Source organism: Nannospalax galili, unplaced genomic scaffold (genome assembly GCF_000622305.1).
Source record: "Nannospalax galili isolate Female #2095 unplaced genomic scaffold, S.galili_v1.0 scaffold110, whole genome shotgun sequence".
NCBI lineage: Eukaryota > Metazoa > Chordata > Mammalia > Rodentia > Spalacidae > Nannospalax > Nannospalax galili.
Genome location: NW_008328707.1, coordinates 2,243,452 through 2,259,740, shown reverse-complemented (window position 1 = coordinate 2,259,740; position 16,289 = coordinate 2,243,452). Strand labels below are relative to the sequence as shown.

Genomic DNA, 16,289 nt, shown 5'->3' with positions numbered 1-16,289 from the left:
TTCCAGCATAAAAGACCTGCGTCTATAACTAAAGGCCAAAGTTCACTCAGGTCATTATTGTTGAAGCGAGTCCAAGTAGAAGAAAGAGAAGAGATGCTGTTAAAAGCCTACTGACGGAGAATAAGCAGGAAAAGCTTCATGAGCTTGCTGACCAATTATCTCAGAATGGAAAGCATGACACAGTACCAGAAGATAGGTTGGACAAGATGGCTCAGCAGATAAAAGTGCTTGGCACACAAGCCTGGTGACTTGAGTTCAGTCCTCAGAACCCACAGAGAAAAGCCAGATGCACTTGATATTCTTAACTTTCTGATGACATTTGGATCATCATCAAAACTAAGACCATCATAATATCATCTTCATTTAGTCCATAACTAAATTCAACATAAATAGCCAGATGCTGTGGCACACATCTGTAACCCCTGCACCAAAAGAATGAGATGGGAGGGAGAGACAAGAGAATCGCCTGTAAGTTCACAGACCAGCTAGCCTGGAGTGTGGCAGAAACGAGTCTCTCAGTATCTCTCTCTCTCTCTCTCTCTCTCTCTCTCTCTCTCTCTCTCTCTCACACACACACACACACACACACACACATACACACACAGTGTGAAGCTGCAAGTTTCACTACAGACAAAAGTAAGAGGTAAAGGATTACTGACAGCATGACAGGCCAGTGTCTTGGGTAAAATGCAGTATTTCTATTTCCAAGTGAAAGTTCCTGAAGGATGGATGGAGAATTGCAACACAAGATCATGCTTACCATGGTTCCTAAGTATATGGACAGCTCGCTGATGCCCCATCTCCTGGAGAATCTGTAAAAGGTCGCCGATGGTCTTGTTTTTCTGTGCCCAGGACCACAGCAGTTCTCTTGTTCCACTTTTACCTTGGTCTACATATTTTTCAATATGACGAACATCCAGCCAGCTGTTTGAAAGTCGCTCCGCTGTGGATATTGCAATAGAAAGAACAAAAGAATAGATTGCTTTTATTCAAATACTTAGGTTTGCTGGGTGTAGTGGCACACACCTTTAATCTCGGCACTCAGGACGCAGAGACAGGTGGATCTCTGTGAGTTCAAGGCCAGCCTGCTCTACACAGGCCAGCTGGGGCAACAGGGAGATCCTATCTCTCTCAAAACAAACAAACAAAAACCAAATACTTAAGTTTTTGTCACCTTATATATTTTATTTCATTTGAATTATAACCTTTGATTTTGAAGTTATTTAGTACATGCTTTTGCTTTCCACTAATATTGACATTACTAACCATGGCAAAACTGTCAGAAAGAGTAACAACCTCACTGTAATTTCACTAGCTCTTTTACTAGTAGACCTATCTCTTCTCACGTCCTAGAGTTTCCTTCATTGAATTTATTTACTTCTGAGTCTCCTCTGCTCTGTGCTGGTTCCTCTGTCTTTCAGGGCAGTGGATGACAGTGTGTCCTTCTCAGTGGTCATCCAGTGGTTTGATGCAGATATCTTGTCACCATTCATATTATCTGATTTGTGCACTCTCATTTATTTATTTCTCAACTTTTTAAATTATTTTTATTTTATGTGAATGAGTGTATTGCCTGCATGTACGTGAGTGCACCCGTGTCGTGCATTGCTGCAGAGGTCAAGAGAGGGCTTTGGATTTCCCTGGAACTGGAGTTAAGGACAGTTCGTAGCCGCCATGTGGGTGCTGGGAATTGAACCCGAGTCCTCTGTAAGAGCAGTCAGTGCTCTTAACCGCTGAGCCATCTCTCCAGCCCCATTTACTCAACTTTTAATGTATGGACTTATGGATATCTAACTCTAAAAGTTAAAACCCAATACTATTGTTCTTATTTTGTTGTTGCTAAAGTTGTTTTAACTATGTCCACCTAGGTGGGCTCTTTTATTCTGAAAAGGTCTATTTTTTTAAGCATTTGCTAATTTTCTGGCTTTCCATGGTATCCCAGGCTCATCTGGTATGTCCCTTTCCACAGTACTGCAATTAATCATTTGCCCAACCATCTATATATTTGATCAGAAATAGTGCGCTAGAATATTCAATTTACTTCCATTTTATGGTCTTGCTAAGATGCTCAGAAAAGCCAGAAAATTGAAAGAGATACTAATATGAAACCATTACTTCCCCCCATTCCTTGAACAAAAAATTGACTTGGTGGCTCTCAGTGTTCACCAATATTTCCAATTCTCTACTGTTGAAGATTAAATTTCACTGCCTTCCTTGTAAGACTGTGCATGTCTAAATGTCTTGTCAAGCAAATAACTGAGGATTCAGAGTATAAGTCACCAGGTTTTTATTCCATCGGTGGCAACAATATAAGCACATGCTGGCAAGGAGAGACTTGGATTGTAACAGCTCAGAATGCTGAGTCACCACATGGAGTAAGCCACCCTGAATTCTCAATGCTCTCCCCAATAGGAAAAAAACAAACTTCTGCTATGTTAAATTATTGAGGTTTTAGTGGTGCTTGCTACTTCAGCATAACTTAGATTAATATGCACAAAGTTACATCTTGAATGTTCGGTTATCTATGTGACGTCTTGTTCCAAAATAAAATAGAAGGGAGTGGCAGCTTTTGTGATCACATAATACACAAGATGATAAGTGAGACACTCAACTTGGAGACATGTTGGATCTGTAAGAATAAAACACAAGACAGCAGACATCACTGTGTTGGAATGTCTTTGCTCTTCCTCTTTAAGGTCTCACAAGAATATATGCCTTCCTCCTCTTTTTTAAGGGATGGCATCTCACAAAGAGGTAAGAACCACTCACATGCCAAATGCATATTTCAGATGGCTCATCATTACAGAAAAGAGAGGAATTTAAGGCAAAAAATATCGGCAAGAGGTGGTAAGGCTAATTTACTGTACAATTGGCCTTTCATATCTGTGAGCTCTGTGCCCAAGAATTCAACCAAGTGAAGGTTAAAAATATATTTTTAAAATTATGTCAGGAATTTCATGGTAAGACACCACATATTTGAATAGAAGAACATGGAGAAATCATGCTGGTACTGATCTGGAGGCTTCAGACCTACTGGCTAGCTTTCATAGTGCCAGAGGTGCTCTGCACACCAGGTGAGTAATGTAACCAACAGTCTTTCCCAGTTGTGAGCCTTGTGAGCTATAATGGGTAGTTGTCCTGGCAAGATATGTCCACTAGTGCAATAGTGGCATGAAGGTTATAGGATTAACCAGCCACTTTCTGATTGGATTTAAGGCCTCTTCACAAGATGGAATCCATGCCTAGCACTATTAACAGAGCCAAGAATTTGTGGCTGTCTAGGTCATAGGCCCCAAGGGAGAACCTAATACTATTATTCTGCCAAACAGACATAATATTAAACTGCCTCCTAAGTTTTTATCTTTATAACCATAGATTAGTGGATCTATCAGTCCTCATCAGAGGAACTTCTTTTTCCTGTAGAGTAGATGGTGATTAATACTGAGACCCACAACTGGTCAACCTGCAGAGAAAAGAGGCTCAGCTCTAAATGAAACATTTATATTCCTCCATAGGCTCAGGGATCATCATGAAAGAAGGGATGGAGAGATTGTAAGAGTCAAAGACAGTGATGACTACTGCGAAACAGCATTTTCCAGACATGACAGGGCAGTTGCACACATCAATTAATGGCAGCTATGACTGCATGCAGAGGACCTGCATAAAACCAAGCCAGCCAAAATCCCAGTATGGACAGGGGAGGGGCTCATGAAGTCCTACAGCTAGCTGAGGAGTTATTAGCAATTGATGGTGACTAGGAGAGGGAGGCTCAGTTTTTTTCAGTGATACAGTCCATAAGAAGTTACCCAAACCCCAGTAGGTGGTCCTATACCCAGGCATATATTGGCAGCACTAAGTGGACTCAGTGGGTTTAAAAATAAGAACACAAAACTGGGAGGGACGAGTGGTAAAGGGACTAGGAGAGGAAGAGGAATTGGAGGGGAGGGACTGGGGGGAACGTGATCAAAATACATTATACGCAGATATGAAATTCTCAATAAAAAATAATTTAAAAAAATTATGACAGGACTTGGGGCTGTAAGCTAATGGAAAAATGTTTGCTTACTATGCACCAAGCTCTGGCTTCAATCCGCAGTGCTACAAAAAAAGGTCAATATTGAATATGTACAATTATTTTCTTATTGTTCCTTAAATAATATAGCACAATTATTTACTTATTTATGTTGATTTATACATTATTAATAATGTAAAGGTGATTTAAAGTGTAGGAGAGGGCTGGGTAAATTGGATGCATATACAGTGCTATCTTATATAAGGAACCTGAGAATGTGTTCGATTTTGGTGTCTACACAGGTTCTGAATATTCATGGGTGATTATTTCTTTCTCAAACTATTACTATCTGCCTTTTTGGTTGAAGCATATTTTTCATTGACACTTTATTTAGCTATTTCTAGAAGGTCCTTTAGAGAATACTACAAATTATTGTCACTCAAACATTTGTTGGTGTCTTCAGTGTACAAGCTGTTACAGTAATTGCAGGTACCAAGTATGTGCAGAGCATGGAGACAGGTCCCTAAACAAAGATGGTAACACCAGGGAAGGCTCCTTTGAGGGGTGGTTTCTAAACAAAAATAGAGATGCCAGGGAAGGCTCCTTTCAGGGATGGTCTCAGAGCCAACTTTAAAACAATGAGCATTTCTGTTTTTTGGTTTGTTGATGGTGGTGGTTCTTGGGGTGGGGGGTGTCCTTTTTTGAGACAGGGTCTCCCTGTAGCCCCAGATGGCCTGGACTCGCTATGTAGACCAGGATGACCTTGATCTCACGGACGTCTGCCTGTCTCTGCCTCCCGAGTGCTGGGATTAAAGGCATGTACCACCACACTCAGCCTTAAGGCAGTGAGTATTTCTGAAGGGAAGCCAATTCTTAAAGAAATATTGGCCAGGGAATGTTATCCTGGAGTTTCCAGTAGAAAACACAACAAACCAACAACTCTGAAGCCTACAGACTGTCCTGCCTTCCAGTAAGAAAAGTCTCTAATCAAAACAGAGCATGGCTATGGTGCACACAGGAACATGGGTGCGTCCAGTAGGGGCTCTGCTGTTGACTTATAGGGCAACTCCAAACAAGTTAGGGCCTATGAACAATCTCAAACTACTGTTATTAAATTCCTTTCAAGCTGCCTAATGAAACTGCAGACCAACTTTGGTTGCTCTTTCTTGACTTTCTATTATAATTATAATGAGCACTGATTTCAAACTCCCTCTTGTCTTTAGAGACAGAGGTTGTAGTTCAGTGGTGGTGTTTCTGTACCATTCCTGAGACCCTGGGGCAAATCCCTAACACTGAAAAACCAAAACAAAATCCCCCCAACCAATTCCCCACCCCAGTCTTTAGAAAGCGTCCTACTCTCAAATTTAGCTAATACCCCAATGAAAGAACCCTAACTGTCAAAAGGATATTTATTCCCTTTAGGGAAAGGGGAAGTTTAAATTCCTTCTACTACAATATTAATTGACTACTATTTACAGAGTACTAAACAAATTAATAACAATGAATATATAACACAAGGCAGATTTTGCATTTTTTAAAATAAATAAGGTTGCTTCCTCTAGACCTTGAATCTTTGGGACAAGACATGAACCTCATTTTGTGGCACGGAGGGAGAAAGTGCTCATGTGACTGCTGCAGTCAGGGAAGGGGCCACGAAGATGATCAGACTTCAGGCAGCTTCACTGCAAGGGAGGCCAGGGCAAGGTTTACCCAGGCTGAGGGAAAGGTCTATGGGATGGAGACTTGCTTCACAAAGGAAGAGGATGCAAGTGAGTAAAGAGAACAGACTGCTGGAAGCAGAGGCTCATGATAAAGAAAACAAGCCCTGGGAAGTTTCTGTTACCTTAGATGACACATGCCTAGTGCTAATATTCAATACAAATTATCTGAATGACAGACAGAGGCACTGAGTGCTAGCATACGAACTTAAAAATTCATTCTGAAAGCAAAGAGGCCAATCTTAGACTTCTGGGAAGTAACGCAAAGTTGGCAACTTCAGATTTTGTAAGATCCATCTGGTGGCAATAGTCACAGAAGTCATACATAATATTTACACATCAAAAATTATAAGCATTATTTTTCTCTTTTAAAAAGTATTTTATTTATTATTTTTATTTTATGTATATGAATGTATTGCCTGAATGTGTGTATAAGTGCACACATGTCACGCAATGCCTACACAGAGGTCAGAAGATTGCATCAGATCCCCTGGAACTGGAGTTACAGATGGTTGTTAGCCACCAAGTGGGTGCTGGGAATCGAACCTGGGTCCTCTGCAAGAGCATTCGGTGCTCTTAACCACTAAGCCATCTCTCCAGTCCCAATAAGCATTATTTTTCATTCACACAGATCTCACAACAGGAAAGGAACAGTTCACAACTATTAAGGAAACCAGTTAACTTTCCAAGTCCAGAGATAGCAACTTTCCTATACTCCATTCCTCATTTTTCTTTTTCTTTTTTTAAGTTCTGAATTTCCCTTTTAAAAGTACAGTAGGCCATGACCCCCTTTCTCCCATCCTATGACTTGCCTCAGAGACTGCCCTTGTAAGAAGTCCTCCCTTAAGTTAATTTCTGAAGTAAACAGATGTCAAATGAGCAGGAGGTTCTTAGCTAAGTAATACTTCTCAGGGCAAAGGAATGTAAGGGTGCATTAAAATCCAAGGAAATCTAGGTAAGTCAGGACAGTCTTCAAAAGTCCTTGCTGAGAAACTGGCCAGGAGTCCTTTAAAATGGATGCTACCAGCATGCATGGGTGGTTTCCAGAAACAGAAATGAAATATATTTTTCTCTTATTGGTGATTCATGCCACCCTAATAGCTTTTCCCTAAGGATAATACATTCTGAATAGAAACACCACAAAAGAGCAATTATCAGCAACCATAAAATGTTATAATTCATTTAGATCAAATTCTGTAAAACCATAACTTCAATTTGATGCAAAAGAAATATAAATTCTTGGTATGTTAGCTACATTCAATATTCTAAGTTTCCTCCAATCCTTCCTTACTTCTCCCTTCAAGAATATATAGATTTATTCAGAAATACAAGAACAAAGTTAACAATAACTAACTGTGTTGTTAAAGAGTATTCTACATTGAGAAGATCAAGCAAGAAAAATAGGCTGCTGGCTAAGCATTTTTCAAAACCATTACTTTAGAAGACATCTCTTTTATGGCAAAATATAAATCAAAAAGGAGAACTTCAAAGTTGAGAAATCAGTTTACCTGAAGATACTCATTACTACATTAGTGTTACTAAATGCTCAAAGGTCCCTGGAGGTTGTGTTGAGAGGGCAAGACTGTCTAGATAGTGCTAACCACTGGGGAATTCAGTTGCAGAAATCATGTCTCCATATGCAAATATATCTCTGAAGGGGTTTTTTAGAATAATGCAACACATCCTTATTTACACTCTCTGTATTTGCATATAACCACATGCCAAAACCCCTAGTAAATTAAGACAGAATTCTTGCAGGAAAGATGCTGATTTTCTCTTTTTCTACAAAGCACACAAAGAAATTAGTTTGATTTAGTATGCAGGCAAACAAACCTTTAAGATAAAGAATATTTGTAATTCCAAAAAAGTAAACAAGATTAAAAAGTGTAACACTCTATACCTCACACTAGACTATAAGCATTCACACCCACTAATGCATAAATTTTATAAGAAATAATATTTATTCTTAGACACATATACTTTTTGCCCCATATCTGTGTAAGATTTCTATCCCATAACGGGAATAAGGGTATGGATAACTGTGCATGACATCTCAAATGTCGCTCCATCTGCCCTGCTCTCCTAGACCCAGGTAAGGACCTGATGTTAACTGCCTTGGGTGAGACCCTCAAAACCAGCATTTCAGTCTGCAACTTTGAATCTGTGTCACTTCATATACTGGTGATGATCAATACAGCTTTTGCTGGATTTCCTTATAATATCTGTACAGGTCTGCTTGCCGAACTAAATTAACAAGTCCTTATAAGCAGGGACCACAATGTCATATCTAGTGTAGTGTTTTGTGGAAGATTCTGCCCAGAAAGGCTTAGATATTTAAAAAAATATCCGTTGATTCATAAGTTGAGTCAAAACACAAATGCTTGCTCTGTGCCAACTGTAGTTTTAGATATTAAGAGAGTTGGTATAAAGGAAAGTAAAGCATAAACAAATACCTGCCCTTGTGAAGTGTGTTAGTCAGACTTTTTATATCACTGTGACACTATGACAAACTACCTGAGCAAAACAACTTAAGGAGAGAAAAAACCAATTTTGCTCTCAGTTTCATAAATTTCAGTCCATCATGGCGGGGGTGGGGGTGGGACGGTATAATGGTAGAGACCAGCAGCTCATTTCATAACTACCAGGAGGCAGAGAGAAAAGGCCTGCACTAATGGGATTTCCCCTTTTCCCCCAGGCTATAGGACAGCATTGCCTTCATTCAGGGCTATCTCCCTTTCTTAGTTAATCCCCTCTGGAAAAACACTCACAGATATACTGTGTAAATAACATTTACAATATAGACATGCCCTGGATTGTTACCTAACCTTTCAACCAAAGAGTTAGTCTTATGTTTTGAGATGATTTAACATTACCACAGCTTGCTTATAATGTAAAGCCATGTACTAGGCCTTGTCCTCTTCTCATGAACTAAAGCATATCGTTTGAATCCCTTAGGACTCTTTCTTGCCCTTGACCCAAAACAATGTATGAATGAGTGCATGTGCTTGTGTTACATATCAAAAACTGCAAACAGCAGATGTTTGTTGAAAGCAACCAATTATCCCATTTGTGGTGCAAACAGCAGGTGGAATTAAAGTGATAACATCTGTTTGGGGTTGTGTGTCTGTTCGAGGTAAGTAGGGGTCAGAAGGGACAAAGGCCTCTGATAAAATAAGGTTCCACTTTTCCCTCTCTATGACCTGTTGGGTGTACAGTTTCAAAAGAAAAGGGAGAAGGCCTTTGTTTGAGAGCATGGTTCTGAGAGTAATCTGAAGGAACAGGTTCTCTGAACATTTCGTGTTCCCTCTCAGCTAAAATGAATGCTAACAGGCTGTTTTTATTTAGGTATCACTGTAATGTGGTGTGATGTACCAGTGCATTATATCCCAAAAAGTGCTGTACTCATCCTCTAGATGCTTCCTAATGCAAACAAGCTGACCACCAAGATGGCCATCACATGAAGCTTATAAACAAATATCAAACATGAAGGGAACATGTAAGGGAAGAGTGAGAGAGATGAAAACAAATCAAGAGAGGAAAGGAAAATAAGAAGGTGCAGGTACCAATTGTAAAAGTGCAGCCAGGGGGGCTGGAGAGATGGCTCAGCAGTTAAGAGCACTGACTGTTCTTGCAGAGGACCGGGGGTCAATTCCCAGCACCCACATGGCAGCTCAAACCGTCCTTAACTCCAGTGCCAGGAGACTCCAAAGCCCTCTTCTGACCTCCGTGGCATTGCACAACACAGGTGCACTCACATACATGCAGGCAATACACTCATACACATAAAATAAAAATAACAAATAAAATAATAAAAAAGATAATTTATTAAATAATTGACTTTTAGTTGGATATGGTGGCACACACCTTTTATTCCCAGCATTCAGGAGGCAGAGGCTGGTGAATCTCTGTGAGTTTGAGGCCAGTCTGGTCTACATAGTGAGTTCCAGGACAGCTGGGGCTGCAGGGAAAAAAAAAAAAAAAAAAAAAAAAAAAAAAAAAAAAAAAAAAAAGAGCAGTCTGGGTAGTAACAGCTAAGCAGCTAAGCAAGACCATGAAGCAGAAGTGAAGAGGCAAACCTCAAGTTTACCTGCAGGAAAACTCTCTTTGCATGTTCAAAGAAGTCAATGTGATTGGAGTCAACACCACTGAAAAAGAAAAGTGAGAGGAACAAGCTGCATGGGAGTGCCGTGCTTACTCTGGGTGAGTTGAGAAGCTACCAGAAGGTTATGAATGAAGTAACAACATGATGCAGTTCACATGTCTGACGGCTCACTGACTGTTGTGTTGAAAAGGGATTTGAGACGAGCAAGGACAGCGGCAGGGAATCCCACTTAGAAGACAGCTACATAATCCGGGTAAAATCTGATGGTGGTTTGGATGGAGATGGCTGTGGTGGAGGTAGCAAGTGGTTACATTATTAATTAGATCCAAAAGGCAGAGTCTACAACATCAATTGTTTAGAGACAGGATGTGGTTTAGAAAAGAAATTGAGAAGTTACAGAATATAATATTTTAGTCTGAATAAATGAAGGATGGGGTTGCTATTAATTGAAATGGGAAAATTTGGGGGAGAATGGGAGAAACATTTCTGGAATGCTAATTTGAAGATGTCTGTCAAACCGGTAAACAGAAGGATGATGCTGACATTTAAGAAAGGGATACAGGCTAGAAATTTGGGAGTTAGTGGCCTATAAATTGAACTTACAAGATAGTGTGTATAGCAGGTCATATGTCAATCCCAGAGGCATCATAAGAGAAAAAGAACCATTTGTAAAAAGAGGAGGAAATAAGGAGACCATAAAGTTCTAGAAATAGAAAAAAAAAAATGCTCTATAGAAAAGGAGCGATCAATTGTGTCATGTAAGACAAAGACTGAAAGTTGACCATTGTATTTAGCCATGCTGAGGAGGAATTTCAATAGGACCAGTGAGGGATGAAAACCTGATTGGAGAGGGTTTAAGGAGGAATAAAGGAGACGTACTATAAATATCCCCTTAGAGGATAATACCATAAAGAAGAGAGAAATGGGCACTCCTTTTATAGGCATATGCCTTAGAGTAGATTTAAAGAGAGCGTTCACTGTCAGGTGGGAAAAATAACAGTGGCCAAAATCAGGCTGTGCTCTGTCTTGGAGAGGGGAAGTGCACCTGCCACTCTTTCAGTGGAGGATGCATCTAACACCTCCTTCCAAAGAACACTACATGGGAAGAGGAGGACAAAGAGCAATTTTATAAAGTGGGTACCCAACAGACACTACCTCAGCTATGGTAAAGGTCAATAGTCATAACTCACATAAGTAGTATGGACCCTTGTTAAACTGTGATGAAATAGTGCTTTACCTCTATGTTCTCCTGCTAAATCCTAACCTCAGTCTAATAATGAGACAGGCAGCAGACAAATCCCAACTGAGGAACAATCGGTGTTCCTCACAACTGTCAAGATCATCAAAAATAAACCTTAGATCATTACAGTCAAGAGGAGATGGGGGACACTTGGCAACTAAATGCAATGTGGTAACTTGGATGGAATCCTGACTCAGAGAAGGGAGTTAGGGAAAAATGAAAGAAGTGTGAATAAAATATGAACTTTAGTTAACAATCATGTCTATATTTTAGCATGTACTATACCAATGTGAGGTATCAATAATAGGAGAAGTTGTGTGGAGCTTACATGTAGAGTATACTTGGGAACTCTTCTGTAAATATAAAACTGTTCTAAAAGTAAAGCCATTCAAAATTTGAAAATAAGGGGGCCAGAGAAATGGCTCAGTGGTTAAGAGCACTGGCTTCTCTTGCAGAGGACCTAGATTCAGTTCCCAGCACCCTCATGGCAGCTAACAACTGTCTATAACCTCAGTTCCAGGGGATCCGACACCCTCTTTTGACCTCCTCAGACACTGCATGACACGGGTGCACTTACATACATGCAGGCAATACATTCATACACATAAAATAAAAATAAAATTTTTAAAAATTGAAAATTAAAAAAATTTGAAAATAAGAAGAAAAGAGATAAACTCTAGAAGTCTGGTCATCTGATTAGAATCTTAGTCTGGCATTTAACAGAGTGTAACTTGAGGCAAGTTATTTAAATTCGCTAAAAATCCATTTTCCTATCAATAAAATGGAAATAAAAAGTATCTACTTTTTGTGCTCAGTAAATGAGATAATCCACATAAAATGTTTAACACAGGCTCAGGCAGCAGCTACTCAGTCAGGGTGGTAACTAGAATGATCACTACTGTCATTTTATACCTGTATTAACTATTACAATGCATGTTTAATGGGATTTTATATTTTATTTTAAAGTAATCAAATACAAATTATATAATTTTATTTTCTTTTTTAAAAGGGATAAAACTACATATAGTCTATTGCTTAGAATCTACAAAAATGGTCTTTCTAAGTATCTGAGAGGTTTTCCAGTATGAATTGCTCCAAACAATTCACTTTAAAATATTTTATTTGTTACTATTTTTTATGTGTATAAGTCTATTGCCTGCATGTGTGTAAGTGCACCCATGTGGTACAATGCCCTCAGAGGTCAGAAGAGGGCATCGGATCCCCTGGAACTGGAATTACAGACTGTTGTTAGCCAATATATAGTGCTGGGAACTGAACCTGGGTTCTCTGCAAGAGTAGGCAGTGCTCCTAGCCACTGAGTCATCTTTCCAGGCCCACAACTTACTTTAAATACCAATCTATGGTAATGTAATAAATGAATGCTCACCACAAGTTCTGTATGCCCAGTGTGTCTGCAAAGTAAACAGCCATTAGCATGAACCAAATAGTCAGACTATTTTTAGCAACAATACTGACAAAAATGATTTGAAGAATAGTATATAAGGATATGATTAAAGATAAAAATAATCAATTAAAATATGTAGTAAAGTAGTTGTTATAATAAGATGTTATGAAAGAGAATTTGGCCCAAGCAATGGTTCCCAAATAGGGCTTTGCATCCAGACATGTGTTGGCCCTCCCATCCACACTTAGTCAAACAGCCATTCTAGGAGTGGGAACTAGGCACTTGCGCATTCAATTCTAATATGAACAACCAGCCTGCTTTAATCCACACACACCCGTCGTACAAGCTGCTCTGTGCTCTGCCATTGTCAGAGCTGCCTTTGCTGATGTAGTCTCATAGTCGCCATCCTTAGGAATCACGATCAGCCTGAGAGAGTTTGACCTATCACTATTATAGTTCTTTTCCATATGAAATTTGGGGTCCTCTCTATCTTTAGATTCTCCCCTGCTCTGTGCATAACAGGATAGTCTCTTTCTCTCTCTCTCTCTCTCTCTCTCTCTCTCTCTCTCTCTCTCTCTCTCCCCTCCCCAGACTAGAGGATGGAATTCAGGGATTCCCATATTCTAAGCATTTGCTCTACCACTCACCTACACCTTCAGCCCTCACTACACCTTGGTTCAGTCTTCAGTCACTCTTCCCACCTCAAAGCTCTAGCTCCCCCCTTCTCTTTTTATTGACCCAATAGGGAAACGAGCCATGTTTAACACAGGTATTTGTCCTGGACACCCCAAACTAGGCCAGCCTTCCTTAGTGCAGAGCCCACAATTTGTGAAGCAGCCTGTCAATCCTGCTATATAGTCCAGGTGGTCAGGAGGCCTCACTCACTGCACAGTCTATTATAACAAGAACATTAAGGAGTAAATTTTATATCCTTCCCCTATGAGAATCAATATGCAAAGGCTCAATAGCCATATTATTATATAGACTTCTGGCCCACAACATGTATCGATTCCTGCCCAAGAAACCAATCTGCTAGCTCTAGTAACCAGTGCATAATTACTTTGGCAATGAGACCAGAGAGCCCACAGACATTAGCCCTGCACTGAAAAGACTTGAGTAACTGAAAGCTTCCTTAAATACTGCTCTACCGCCTGGGCCTGGAGAAAGCCAAAAAGGCACCCCTAAACAAACACTTGAGGAGATGCCTTGACTCTGGTTGGCCTGTCTGCACCTTCCCCACACCAGCCTGACATCAGACAAAATTTAAAGCCTCTCTTTTTATCTCCCAATAGGAAGCCTTGAAGCCATCTCGGTCCTTCACCTTAAGTCTCCGCCAAAGCAGAGGACTCCTTTGTTCTAAGTGCATATCCCTTGCTTGTTCTTGTGTAGGAGAACTTCATTTACCTCCACAAGAGGAAAAAAATAGAGCTGCTGCATGTTTAAACAGCACACTGAATTTTTTCAAGTCAGCAATGCTACACTTTGGGGAGGGGGTACAGGAGAAAAGAGTACAGCTGTGGGTAAAAGTACACTGTCGTGGCTAAGACTGCCTTAGTTCAAGTCCTGGCTCTGCCACTTCCAGCTGTGTGAGCTTGGGCAGGTTACTTAGCAACTTAAAACCCAGTGTCCTTCCCTGTTGAAATACTGGCAATGAGTGATGGGAGGGAGCTGTAAGGTACCCATATGAAGTATGAATTTCCGGGTTTTAATGCTATAGATGGAGATAGAGAATGAGAAAAGAAGTCAGTGAATAGAGCTGGACTCCCTGAAAGGCAGCAATGGGCAGGACCGAGTGCGGATGGCTCCTTTCAGATAGCCACATGTTCTTCCATTTTCATGCTCTCTACCAATCAGCTTCAGCCCCTGAAGCACTATCTGAATCCACTCATTAACTGTGAATTGAACTACAAATATTTTTCTTTTGCAAATACAGTAACTCAGGGAAATCTACAGACCCAGTATTTCAGATGCCATGATCTAGCATGAAAAGCAAAAATATGGTAGGAGAGGAATCTTATCTCTCAAATACAGAGTGGAAATATCTTTGTTTCTCAGAACTCAGAGCCAAGTAACAAGCAAGACATATATGGTTAGAACAAAGGAGTCCTCTGCCAGTTGAAATTATAGTTTAAGGTTGCTAATGGTGGCACTCACCTTTAATCCTAGCACTCGGGAGACAGAGGCAGGTGGAAGGATGTCTGTAAGCTTGAGACCAGCTTGGTCTACACAGTGAGTTTCAGGCCAACTAGGACTGCATAGTGAGCCCCTGTCTGAGGAAAAAAAAAAAAGAAAGAAAGAAAGAAAAAGAAAAAGAATGGGCATATTTTTCTTTTAGCAACAAAAAAAATTTTTTTCTCCTCACAGCCCTGCTATTCTTGGTAAGAAAAAACACTATTTCAGACAAAGCTATTTTAAAAATAATCATCTTTATCTCCAATTAACGTTAAATGTGACAGCATGAGGTATTAAGTCTAATCCCAAATACTTGCATTTAACATTTGTGCCTGAATTATTTGTGATTGCATCAACACTTCCAAAAGGCAGTTGCTCAGCTTCCCAATATCTGCATAAAATGAATTTTTTGAGGGCAAGTTTCTAGTTCAAAATAAAAAGCCATTCTTTAAACTTTCTTTACATTAGATTTGGAAAATATGCAAGTTATGTTCAACTAACAAAAGTGGGAGTCACATTCATTGCAAACAATAACTTTAGAATTTCTCTTGTAAGAACTGATTTGGATATTCAGGGGTGCAGTGCAAACACCAGAGACCGCCAGAGAAATGGCTCCAGGGGGAAAAGTGCTTGCCATGCAAGCCTGACCAGCCTAGTAACATCTCAGATCCCAGGGTGGAAGGAAAGAACAGACTCCTGAAAATTGTCCTCTGACTTCCACCTGTGCACCCACACATACACACATGCACACCCATTATACACACACAATAATTAATAAAATTTGGAAAAACACCAAAGAATAGGTTTCTTAAAGCTCTAAAAATAATTGTTTGCTTTCTGTTTGTTTCTGAGATAGGGTCTTCTGTAGCCCTGCCTGCCCTGGAACTTTCTATTTGGGGAGGCTGACCTTGAACTTCTGATCTTCCTATCTCTGCCTCTCAATGGCTGGGATTACAAGTTCCCACTAGCACTGTTTGTTTTATTCCATGCTAGAGAACTGAACCTATGGCTTCCCTCATGCTTCGGTAAGCACTCTACTGACTACATCCCTAGCTCTCTAAACATGTTTTCATATGAAAATTACATTCTAGGGCGACTTTTGTAGTGCCGAATAGGTATCACATAGATGATAATATATACAAATTGATGTGACCGCTGCCAAGTGAGTACAGCAGAAATCGTTTTTAAGCTTACGATGCTTTCTGGGGTGTCTGACTTTCGCAATCCCGGCACAAGATACCGAAGCGGTACCCCAAGTTTCAGAAGGGGGAGCGAGCTCGGGGCCCCCGCCCCCCTCGCACTCACCCAGGCCGCGCCAGCCCAGCGCGCCATCACAGCTGTCCAGGACAGCACAGAGCTCGCCCAGCAGCGCTGGCGGCATGTCGAACAGCAGCGTGTCCGCGGACAGCGCGCCGCCGGCCCCCCACTGGCAGGCCATCGCAGCTGGGGATGCGGTGCCGGGCCTGCTACCGCCCGGCGCAGTTACACAACCGCGGAAATCCTGCTTCCACCGAGGCCCTGGGACTTCGGAGCGCCGCGCCCCGGCCCTCGCAGGGCGGTCCCCACGTGACGCGCTCCCGCTCCCCGGAGATGCCCGGCAGACCTCGCCTGACCCTGGCGAGCCTCCGCCCCCGGCGAGC

At 40.9% G+C, this 16,289-nt stretch overlaps 1 protein-coding gene across 2 annotated transcripts in view; it reads right to left on the bottom strand.

Moving 5' to 3' along the window:
- Irak3 (interleukin 1 receptor associated kinase 3) overlaps window positions 1–16,289 on the bottom strand; it is a 63,854-nt gene extending 47,565 nt beyond the window's left edge. The window contains exons 1-2 of one of the 2 annotated variants that reach the window (XM_029561580.1): window positions 15,955–16,289; window positions 761–943 (exon numbers count right to left, since the gene is read on the bottom strand). In XM_029561580.1, coding sequence (XP_029417440.1) covers window positions 761–943; window positions 15,955–16,087 — 316 coding nt within the window. In that variant the 5' untranslated portion in view covers window positions 16,088–16,289. The remainder of the gene's footprint in view (window positions 1–760; window positions 944–15,954) is intronic. The other variant, XM_008829118.3, reaches the window with a different exon arrangement.